We start from the raw sequence: 11,516 nt of genomic DNA on the forward strand, positions 1-11,516 counted from the left end.
TCTGTAAGTAAGTAGTAGGTATTAAGAGTTTTTTAAAAGTAGTTTTCTTAAAATGTTTATTGGTGTTCTTAAATACTTAGACTTGTTAAATTAAAATACAATTAAGGGGCATGTTAAATGAATATAGAGTTTCATATACATAATTATTTGTGTAATAAATTCTGTCATAGTAAAATTAATATATTGATAGATTAAAAATTACGTTTACATCATGTTCGTATTTTATTAAAAAATATCTAAGTCATTTCACTCGGAATATCTCCCAATTCAACACACTGGTGCTCCGCCAGCGTAAACTGAAAGCGCAGGCTGGCTGTATATTTCAATTATCGTTAATAAAAAAAAATAACAGTACTTTTAGTGTACAGCTGCCATTAAAATCGGTCAGACACAAATCGGCGCCAACGCTATAACGCCAAATTTAGTTGGTTTTCAATCTCGCGTACATTATGACGCCCGTGCCGTAATTATTTATTTATCAAATTAAGTCTCGCTTTGAGGTTATGTGGACTCGTTTACGGTTAACCGATCTTTGTGAAATAATCAGGTTAGTGCTTATAAATTACTACATAAATTGTGTTTTAAATACTGGCCATTAACAATATACTGTCATAAGAAATAATTCAATATTTGAATATCGAAAATTGTATAACAACAATTTGTTTTTATTTTAAAACGAGGCAAAAGCAACAGAAATTGAAAGTGTCCTTCTATGGTACATATAGTTCACAAATAATTATGTGTTGCCAGTGAATATCAATATTAATACAAATTCGAATAAGAAACCGGCAAAACAAATTGAGAATTATGTGGATACCACGTGACTCATAATAATATTATCTAAAATTGTATATACGTACTCCGCATGCTTCATTGTCTACGGTCTTGTGCATAAATTACCGCAAACTACAAAGCATTACAACTGAATTATATTTAGAACACGGGAATTGAAATTCTACTGCCAAATATAAACAACCCGAGAATCAAACCCAATACTTTATTTAGATACTACACGAAGACATAATGATAACAGGTGCTAAGGGAAGCCTAATGTATTTAAGACTTGCAGACAATTATCTAGTAACTGATTGTAATCTTTATAATAACTCAATACTTTATTCTGTCGTTTATAATGTAACTAGCTGGCCACTCTAGCTTCGCACGGATGTACATGTATTGTACATATAAACCTTCCTCTTAAATCACTCAAATTGCTAAAAACTGCATTAAAATCAGTTGCGTAGTTTAATAGATATGCGAACAGATAGCGGAAGCGACTTTAAATAAAATAAGAATAAAATTGGAGTGTCTGTTTGTAATATTGAAATAACTGATTTTCACTACATGATATGAGTATAAATACGGTACATATACCAAAATAACATGTTTTACAAGTTTTATCTGTCTGTTGTTCCGGCTAATCTCTGAAATCGCTGGACCGATTTTGACGGGACTTTTATTGGCAGGTAGCTGATGTAATAAGGAGTAACTTAAGCTACTTTTGTTTTAGAAAATACTTTAATTTTAGAACAATAAAGTTAAATTCCACGCGTACGGATTATTTATTAGATTAAATAAAATTAACTTCATTAAAAAGGTACAAAGTATAAGCCCATACAGCCGAATATAAATTTTTATTGTTTTTGAAAACTGACAGATAATGAAAAAACAACAAATTTCAATGTCTTATATTATTTGTTTTTATTTATCCTCCTTAAAAAGGTAGAGTCTAAGCTCGTACAGCCAAATATTTTTTATATTGTTATAAAAATTGACAGATAATGCACATGTTGCGAGACGAGCACTTACAAAAGGCGTGTGTTAGTTTTTTCATTTATTTCAAACGGGGATCGAAATTACGACGGCCTGAGCCGAGGTTCGAACCCCTAGTGGTGCCCTCAGACTAAAGTCGTATCCGTCAGGCATGAGTTGGCCTTCAGCCGCTCCATAAGTCCTTCCGCGGGTTTGGAGTGCCATCTGCCCTCGTCCCCTAACGTCCGGTGAAGCTGTAAAGGCCAGCTGCGGCCAATAGCATTAGAGTAGTCCGAAAAAAAAAAGTTTGTCGTGTTAATTTGTAAAGCAAAAACGTCAAAGCCCATAAAAATTTAAGCCCATACTGTGTAAAATCAATTTTTTATTGGTTATGAAAATTGACAGATAATGAAATAACAATATTTATTTATTTGGTTTTATTTATGCTCATTGAAAAGGTAAAGAGTCTAAGCTCGTACAGCCAAATATTTTTTTTTATTGTTATAAAAATTGACAGATAATGCACATGTTGCGAGACGAGCACTTATAAAAAGGCGTGTGTTAGTTTTGTCGCGTTCTTTCGAGGTCATGGTTCACAATACTCCACGATAGCTACGATATCGTAATGTTAATTTGTGAAAAAAATTATTTACGACAATTACACAGATGGTCTATGTGACATATTAATGTTTATATGGACAAGGAATAGAGAAAATCAATATTTTAATATTAATAGTAATGTTTAAAAATACTTTCAATTAATAAATGAATAACAGCGCACAATTACTCATTCACATATAGGTATGTACATTTAGTTATATTTTGGCTATATAATAAGTTCCAAATTTAAATCCAAAAAGAATTATGATATAAATTTTATGAAAAAATTGCAGAAATTAAGCTAAATAATATAAATTCTAATCAATTCCAAAGTGCCTATTGTGGTTGTTCAAATGTTTTTAAGTGTGTATAATTAAACCGTTGTTAAATGAAAAATGAATCGATTAGGATAGGATATATTTAAATTATTTTCGATATATGTATCTCGGTAGAAATATAAAAGTTTTTCGGTGTCAGCCAGGTTCGAACTCATCACTTCTCGTTTTAGGTCAAAGTAGGTACACCAGTAGTCCACGACGCTCTCTTGTGAGTCTCTTAGTAAATTCAAGTGTATGACAAGATGGCGCTGTTACATATTCAGTGTTATATTTATTCCTTGCACATATTATTACCAATTCTTTACTATACCAGTGTTGCACTGAATGAGATAGATCTATTATAGAAATAAGCCCCACTGCTTCGCCGGAGCCAAAAGAAAAGAAAAAAAGTCCTACTGTTCCTTTAGAGTGGAATAAAAAAAACTTAATAAACGTCTTTTCTGCCATTTTATATACCTTATGAGCTATTTATATTCTAATGAGGACAATGACTGTACGGGCTGAGTCCTATTGCCTTTTGCTGAGATGAAAAAAAAAACGAATAAGAAAAGGACTATTTATAAATTGTTTGATGACGTCTGAGATTGTGTTACTGTTTTATTTTTAGTTTTATTCATCCCTATAAAAAAGGCAAAGAGTCTAAGCCCATACAGCCGTTGTCTTCAGTATCATGTGTTATTATTTGTCTCAGTCAAGTGATATGACTTCTTGCTGTCAACGACTGAGGCATACTGATAGGCAAATACAATATTTACAGAGTATTCATTTAGTTCTACATATTTTATACATAAACTAATAGTCACGGCTTCATCTGGGTGCTCAAAGTCTGCATGATTTGTAATAATATTTCTGGATAATTCACACAGGGTTCAGTCATCAGCTTGTTTATAATTCATGTTGACACTATGTCGGTCATTTTCCCGCCAAATTCCGAAGTAGCGCGAATATGCAGGAAATATGGATTAGACCGATTTGTTCATAATGTTGTGATGTTGTTAAATATTCATATTTTACGACTTTTTTGAGATTTCATGTTTAAATTTCTAGTTTTCTACGCTTTAAATGAGTAAAATCAAATAATAATACGAAATATGAAAATCATCTCTCGAGTTTTTTCTATCAAAAAGAATGACGAGTTTAGTCGTTTCTGGAAAATAAAACTTTAACTTAAATAATATATCTTATATATAAAATCTTTGTGTCACAATGTTAGCTACCTAACAAGTTCCTCCGAAACAGCTTGTTTTCATTTTTAAAGCCGATTTTTAATATAAAATTTTATATGCATATTCAGCAGGTCTGAGAATCGGATACCTACTATCTATTTATCATATCCCTAAGTGATAAGTACCTAGAGTTTTCTACCTCTAACATTTAATTTTTCTTTTAATTTGACGATTTTTAAATAGCGATTTAAGTTATAATTAAAAAGAGGTAATGTTTGTATGTTTGTTTGTTCGTAGTAATATATGGCTCCGATTATAAAAATACATTTATCCCCGAGTACTAAAGGCAATACAACATCACTCTCGGACCAATAGAAGCCGAGGAGGAAAGAAAAATGTAATAATAAATTTTCCTTATACATGCTTCCATTGTGTGCGCTGCATAAGCGGCTAAAGTTATTAAAATGTTTACGGAATTGTTCTACTTTAAAAGTTATAAAAAAGTCCTCGACAACATATATCTATTCTTTCAGGTTAACTTACTATCACCTTTTTTATGATAAACAAATTTCTTCTAATATAATGCATTATTTGCGAAGATATTTTATAAACATGATATTAATCCTTATCCAAATAAATACGTTATTTATTATAACTATTTAATTTTGAACAAAATTGTCCTTTACGTAATTTAATTTTAACGAACTCTTTAGGAGATATCTTATTTTGTGCCTACACTTGTAACATTTCTGTCAACACTTGAGACCCTTCCATTAGTTTACGTTTCCACTAACATAGATTTAAGTTAAATGTATAAAAAAACTCGTTCTTCTTGTGATGAGACAGCTTTCCGAACGAGCGGTAGATTAAAAAATGTAATGACTATTCAAAAATGCTTCAATGTAAGTTTATTTGAATAAATGATTTTCTATTCTATTCTATTCTATAAAACAGTCTATGGCCCGACTCCGCGTCGAATGTACGTGTTACTTACTAATGTATAATAAATAGTACAATTATTACACCTGTATACTCACTACCTAGATTCTACAATAAACAATATATTATGTAGCAACACCTCACATCACATATATAACACTAGTGGTGAGGTGATGACCACAGCGCTACAGTTTTAATAAAAGAAAATATTGGGCTCGTGGGTAGCCGGGGCATGTTGCTAGTAGATAATAAAACTACCAGTCTTTATACTCGGCAACTTGCTTACATCTGTACGTCTGTCTGATGCAGTAAATGTTTATATTTGGAGTGAGTACAAACAGACAATGGAGTGTTACACAAGACAGCAACGCTTCAATGAACCCACGTACCATGTAATACTAACAGCGAACTGCTAATCAAAACCATCAACATGACCTACTCATGTCTTGTACTATCTATTATTTTTTTTAGTATTTTTTTATGTAACTGGAAGGCACCTGAAATCGTTGCCTATATATATGAAGCATTACGACCATCCCGTCATCATGTGATGTCTATATTACCTCTCATGTTTTACTATACTGAATGGACTATGTTGTCATGACTCCGTATTCTAGAAGTTCAAATCCTAACAGATCAGCTAAAAAAAATATATTTTTTTATTTTAAAAACTAATACAAATACTTAGTTTCTTATCTCTAAATTGGTGAATAATTAGTTGTCAATTGGTTCTAGTGAATTGGTGAAATCTGTCTATCTATGTACAAATTCCCTTTAACGCCTGGTATTGAAATCCACACAAACAAATTTAATCTACGTTACTATTTATGCTTTGTATAACTACTGCAACTACTTAGTTAAATAGATTTTAGTTTCCTCGACACGATTATTGTTTGACCTTGTGAAGTATTCACAACTCATGCCATGCTATTCAATTAACTACCTTTTATTTTAATATAATTAATGTACTAAATCGTGTAGCATAGAAAATTGCAAATTAACACAGCGGAATTTATTCTGAAATGTGCTAAATCTTAATTAATATAATAATATGAAAATATCTAATCATTCATATGTAAAGAGTAAACTCAAAAGTAAAATTTTGTCATAATTTCTAGCGCGCGCACTAAATTTGTGGAATGAACTACCTGCCAAGGTTTTCTATAAAGACTACAGCATAGGATTCTTCAAAAAAAGGTGTACTAATGTTTTTTAAGGGTCGTCACTATACCCCTAATATTTGAGACGTATATAGGCAGTAGTTGTTTACTATTAGAAGGGTCGTATGCTTCTTTGCTGTCATTGTGTTACAAATAATCGTCACCTCCATCTATTATCCATATTTCTGGATGATTTTTGTCGATTTTAAAACAACAGACAAAAATTTACTGTATAAGTTACATTGTTTTGAATTAATAAATAAATAATAAATTGTCGAGTCTCAATATTCACACGGAAAATTAAAACTTAATTAGTATTGAAAAATTCCTCTTGTTGTTTGAAATAGAACTCAATTCTAGATGATGTAGTAGAGTAAGGTTTTCGTAAGAGTAGGTAATTATTTTCCGCGCTTAATGTAACATAAAATACAGTAAAGTCGCACGTAAATTAGTTTATTTTTCTATTGTATTTATTCTTTATTTCTTTTCAGATAATAATCACCAGAGTGATGAACAAAGTCTAGTCATTTTAAATAATAATTAAGATGTCAGAAGAGAAGAAACTAACAAACGCTACCTCAGGTACAGACTCGCATGATGATTCCCATGATGAAGAGATCAAAGATATGAACAAAATTAACTCACTCAAATCAGAATCGAAAGAGATTGTAGCGCATTATACTAAAGTAAACGATTCTCCGCCTGTAGAAAGAGTAAAGTTCGAGGGTTTAGATGATAAAGACAGCATTTGCTCTGATGATTCTGATGACGAAAAACCACCACCAATCCCTGACGGTGGATGGGGATGGGTTGTGGTAGCTTCAGCATTTCTTGTCTCAGCATGCGCTGACGGCTTAGCATTTTCATTTGGACTGCTACATGAAGAGTTTACACAATATTTTGAAACAACGCAATCAAAAACATCTTTGATTGGCAGTCTTTTTATTGCTACTCCACTATTGGCAGGACCCGTAATGAGTGCCTTAGTAGACAGGTATGGATGTAGAATAATGACTATGATCGCGGGAGTTATGTCCACAATTGGATTCTTATTAGCCGCCTTCAGCAATTCAGTTGAAATGTTATGTTTAACATTTGGCTTTATAAGTGGACTAGCCATGGGTATATTATACGTTACAGCTGTAGTATCAGTAGCATTTTGGTTTGATAAAAAGAGAAATCTTGCGGTATCTTTAGCTTCATGCGGTATCGGCTTTGGAACATTAATATATTCACCTATGACGGCTTATTTTCTTGAAGTTTATGATTGGAGGAATACTATTGTACTACTGGCTGGAACTTTGCTTAATATGTGCGTCTGCGGAGCCGTAATGCGCAACCCCGAATGGCTTGAAATTAAACAAAAACGAGAACGTAGATTATCTAAATCCAGATCTAGAAGGTCATCAAGTGCCGGATCAATTTCATCAAAATCTCTTGGAGGAGAATCAGTTTATCTAGATGCTGAGGAACTAAAAAGTTTACTGTCAAGTGGAAAAAGTCCAGAATATATTTTAGCAACTTTAGCTGAAACGATTGCAGAAGCAGAAAAATTAGAAACGACTACACAACTTAATGCGGAACCAATATACAGAAGAATGCATTCCGCTATTCATCTGCCAACATTTATACAAGGAAGAGAAAAGGTATAATCCTTCAAAATCAAGTTTTTTTTATACACAAAATAGAAAATCACTAATATTAATATTACTTTCATTTTCTCAGGTACCACCAGAGGTTATTGAAAAGTTAATGGCAAACAAACAATTATATAATATCATATTAGAAAACTATCCAGATCTATTAGCACGAAGAAGATCAGAAATGAATATAAACGTCGACGCTCCTGCAGAAGAAATATCTAACGAAGCTCAAAAACTGCCTGTACAAATTAAAATAAAGGTGGAAAGCAAAAGTAAAACTGAAGTAAATAAAGAGGAAATAAAAACTGATGGTGCTAATGCAAAACCAAAAGATATTAGTAAATCTAACGCGGCTGAAGAATCACGACATCATCATCATCATAAACATAAAGAGAAATCTCAACCTACTTCTCATTCAACCAACTGGATAGCCAGGCAGATATCAACTGATCATCACTACCTTAAAGATATGCCACTGTATAGAAATACTATTATGTACCGCGGAGCAATGATGAATATTCCAAGGTACAGATTAAAAACATCATCATTGCCGGATATTTACAGGAATTCTATGTGGTCGATTGGTTCTGAATCCGATGATGAAATGGTGAGTAAATTATTGTGTGTATTGTGTATTGATTTATTATATTTTAAGTAGGACAAAAATTATATTTTATTATCTCTAAAACCAGCTATTTACGGAAAATCTTTCTTTTTTCTTTAAATTTAATTAAAATCCTTCAACCCTCTAATTGTGAAATGTAAGAATCAAAAAGATAGCCACTTTCCTATTTATAATATTAGTATATACCTACTTGAACTCTATATTTTGTGTGTTCGTCAAACAAACATACAAACAAATATGTTGACAAATGAAGAAATTTCAATCAGTCAAGACATAAAGACAAACAAAATTAATTCGTATACACAACGTCCTACCGTATAATATCGCCTAAAAACGCAATATTTTTTGTTCACAGAAATGGTATCACCGTCTTTGGGAGACCTTAAAAACCACTTTTGATTTCCGGATGTTCACGGAGTTCCACTTCCTCATGTTCAACTTGTCTTCCCTGATTCTATCAGTGTGGTTTATCGTGCCTTATTTCTTCCTCAAGTCTTACATGACCGCGATGAATATAGAAGGCGGTCCTATGATGACTAGCATCATTGGTATTGCCAGCAGTATTGGAATCGTAAGTTTTATACTTAATACTAGCTGTACTCGCGACTTCGTCCGCGTGGAATTTAACATTATTTTTCTTATATAAAAGTAGCCTAAGTTACTCCTATTACATCAGCTACCTGCCAAATAAAGTCCCGTCAAAATCGGTCCAGTCATTTTAGAGATTAGCCGGAACAAACAGACAGACAGACAGACGGATAAAAATTGTAAAAAGTGATATTTTGGTGTTACAATTTTATATTAATATGCATGTAGTAAAAACGGTTATTTCAATATTACAAACAGACACTACAATTTTATTTATAGGTAGATTACGCCACGGAATTTCCAACAAGTCAATATTTTTAAATTTATCGTAAGACCGAAACGTTAATCAATGGTGAAGTTGATTTTAAATATTTTGGCCAACTTAAATCTATCATATATGAAACAACACTTCTTCTGCACTGTTTTGGCGCCATTATTAATGTTTTACAATTTTAGACACGCTGGTACTGGCTAATAATATATTTCATTTATAGAAAAAATACTAATGAATAATGTAACGTAAAAAAATAACTAGGTGTCGCTTCTTTTTAACTGCCATTACGTGAAAACTAATGGCAGTACTAGGATTTAGGTGGATGAATTTAGGATTCTTTATGAATTTTGGCCCTAAACCCTTAATTATGAATATGAAACTTGTGGTACTATCTTATACTACGATGGTGGCAATCAAACAAACGGCTGATATGATAAATGGCTACCGTAGCCTATAGACGAATTCTATTTGCTAAGTACTTTTTATCCGTTGTCATTCTTAAAAACCGAGATATTATAATGTCGAAACATAGATAGGTAAACTGTCACCTGCACCATGCTACAGCGTACATAGTATAGTTAGCTGTTGAAAACAAAATAAGATAGTGGAAAATATCTATATTTATTTTGTACAAAAAAACGTTATTCGGTCTATATCAATTTTAAAATAATTAAAAATGAAGAATACATCAAATCAGCATGTTTAGCATGCAGAAGAAGTTTAGTGTTTTTATTTTCCCGCGCAAAACGTAATGCGCCACAGATACACAATATTGCACGGCGCACAGCCTGTCAGCCGCCGAGCGTGTCATAGCTGTATGCGTTATATTAATACTAATATTATTTTATCTGTGGTTTAATATTCAATAAGAGTATAATATAACAATGAATTATATTTATATCATAATTATTTTGGACAGGTGGGGCTTGGATGGGCGGGAGATCAACCCTGGGTTCACGTTATCAAAACATACGCTATTTGTCTAACTATTTGTGGCTTATCTGTGGCCGCTTACCCCATGTTCATCACCAATTATTGGGCCCTGACTGTCATATCTGCTATATTTGGGCTCTCCTTCGCCAGCTCCTATTCTTACACGCCAGCAATATTGATGGAGTTGATACCAATTGATCAGTTCACAATCGCGTATGGATTGATATTGCTCAGTCAAGGTATTGGACATTTGGTTGGACCGCCGATTGGAGGTAAGGAATAATAAAAACTATCATGTATTATTTGATATTTTTTTTATATTAAACCTTCAAAGTAGATAACAATGAATCTAAAGAATAAAGCAATATTCAGATCTTAGAGGCTGTCGTGATTTGAGCTCGATCTTTAGTTATAAGTTCTTGTTGATGGAGACATCGATAACAAACCGAAATTAAACTGAGAGACGGTGGTCTGAGAGCAAGCAGAGCTTGTGTTATGGGTACTAGACAACTGATATAAATACTTAGATATTTTACATACATACATAGAAAACATCCAGACTGATACAATCATACTGATACAAATGTTTGTACGGTGCGAGGAATCGAACCCGCGACCATCGGAGGTAAGGCGGCTAAACCACTAGACCACCAAGGCCGTCATTGTTCATTAATTTTAAACTAGCTGTGCCGGCGGTTTCAGCCGCATGAAATTTATAGGCTATAATATGTTATTATGATATATAAACTGTATTCCTGTAAAGTTACATCAAAATTCGTTCAGTAGTTTTTGCGTAATACTCATAAACTTTCGCGTTTATAATATTAATTAACAAGATATTGCAATAAATAGACAATATTCACGTTCCAGGGTTGCTCTACGATTTAACCGGTTCTTGGGACATGACCTTCTACATTGGGGGCCTATGGATCGTAATTTCCGGTTTATGTGTTGGGGTAATCGCCTATACGAAGAACGCTAGAATGTGTGGCACCGCACCTTTGTTGAAGGAAATCGAAGAGTCCGAGAAGAATGGCAGCAGCATAGACGTCTGATTGTTATACACAGAATAAATTAAATACATTAAATATTCTTAATCAGTTTTTTTTTATTATAAGCAATTCGTTGGCTTTATACGTCGGTACAACTTGATAAAATGGGGTGTTGCTTCAAGGGAGCGCAAGTCTCACAGCACAGCGTCATCTGGTCCCACGGTAAGCAGAGTTCGTTATGGGTACTAGACGACTGATATAAATACTTAAAGATTTTTTTTGTAAATATACATACATATAATCATACATAATTTACACAGAAAACACACACTTCATTTTTTTTTTCGAATATGTGTGTTAATTTGTCAGTCTTCTTTAGGGGCTAGTCTACTCTGATAACTATAATTTGTTACTCAAGTAACTTCCTCATATTTATGTCAAGTTTGCTATGTTGTGATGTTCGTATTTACACAAAATTCCTAATAATGTAATTCAATATTTATTTC

General features: G+C 32.7%; 1 protein-coding gene across 2 annotated transcripts; it reads left to right on the plus strand.

The window, feature by feature from the left end:
- Window positions 1-443: 443 nt before the first annotated feature.
- LOC131854896 (monocarboxylate transporter 9-like) lies at window positions 444-11,081 on the plus strand. 2 transcript variants are annotated; one of them, XM_059206078.1, is made up of 6 exons: window positions 444-547; window positions 6,447-7,601; window positions 7,681-8,205; window positions 8,579-8,794; window positions 10,005-10,290; window positions 10,889-11,081. In XM_059206078.1, the coding sequence occupies exons 2-6, from the start codon at window positions 6,501-6,503 to the stop codon at window positions 11,071-11,073; spliced, it is 2,313 nt and encodes a 770-aa protein (XP_059062061.1). In that variant the 5' UTR covers window positions 444-547; window positions 6,447-6,500; the 3' UTR covers window positions 11,074-11,081. The 2 variants fall into 2 exon arrangements, with proteins under 2 accessions (XP_059062061.1, XP_059062062.1); XM_059206079.1 differs by lacking the exon at window positions 444-547 and adding an exon at window positions 2,420-2,553.
- Window positions 11,082-11,516: the final 435 nt, after the last annotated feature.

The sequence above is a fragment of the Achroia grisella genome, unplaced genomic scaffold (assembly GCF_030625045.1).
Source record: "Achroia grisella isolate CSIRO2021 unplaced genomic scaffold, CSIRO_AGI_Agris_v1 utg1248, whole genome shotgun sequence".
In the NCBI taxonomy this organism is placed as follows: Eukaryota; Metazoa; Arthropoda; class Insecta; order Lepidoptera; family Pyralidae; genus Achroia; species Achroia grisella.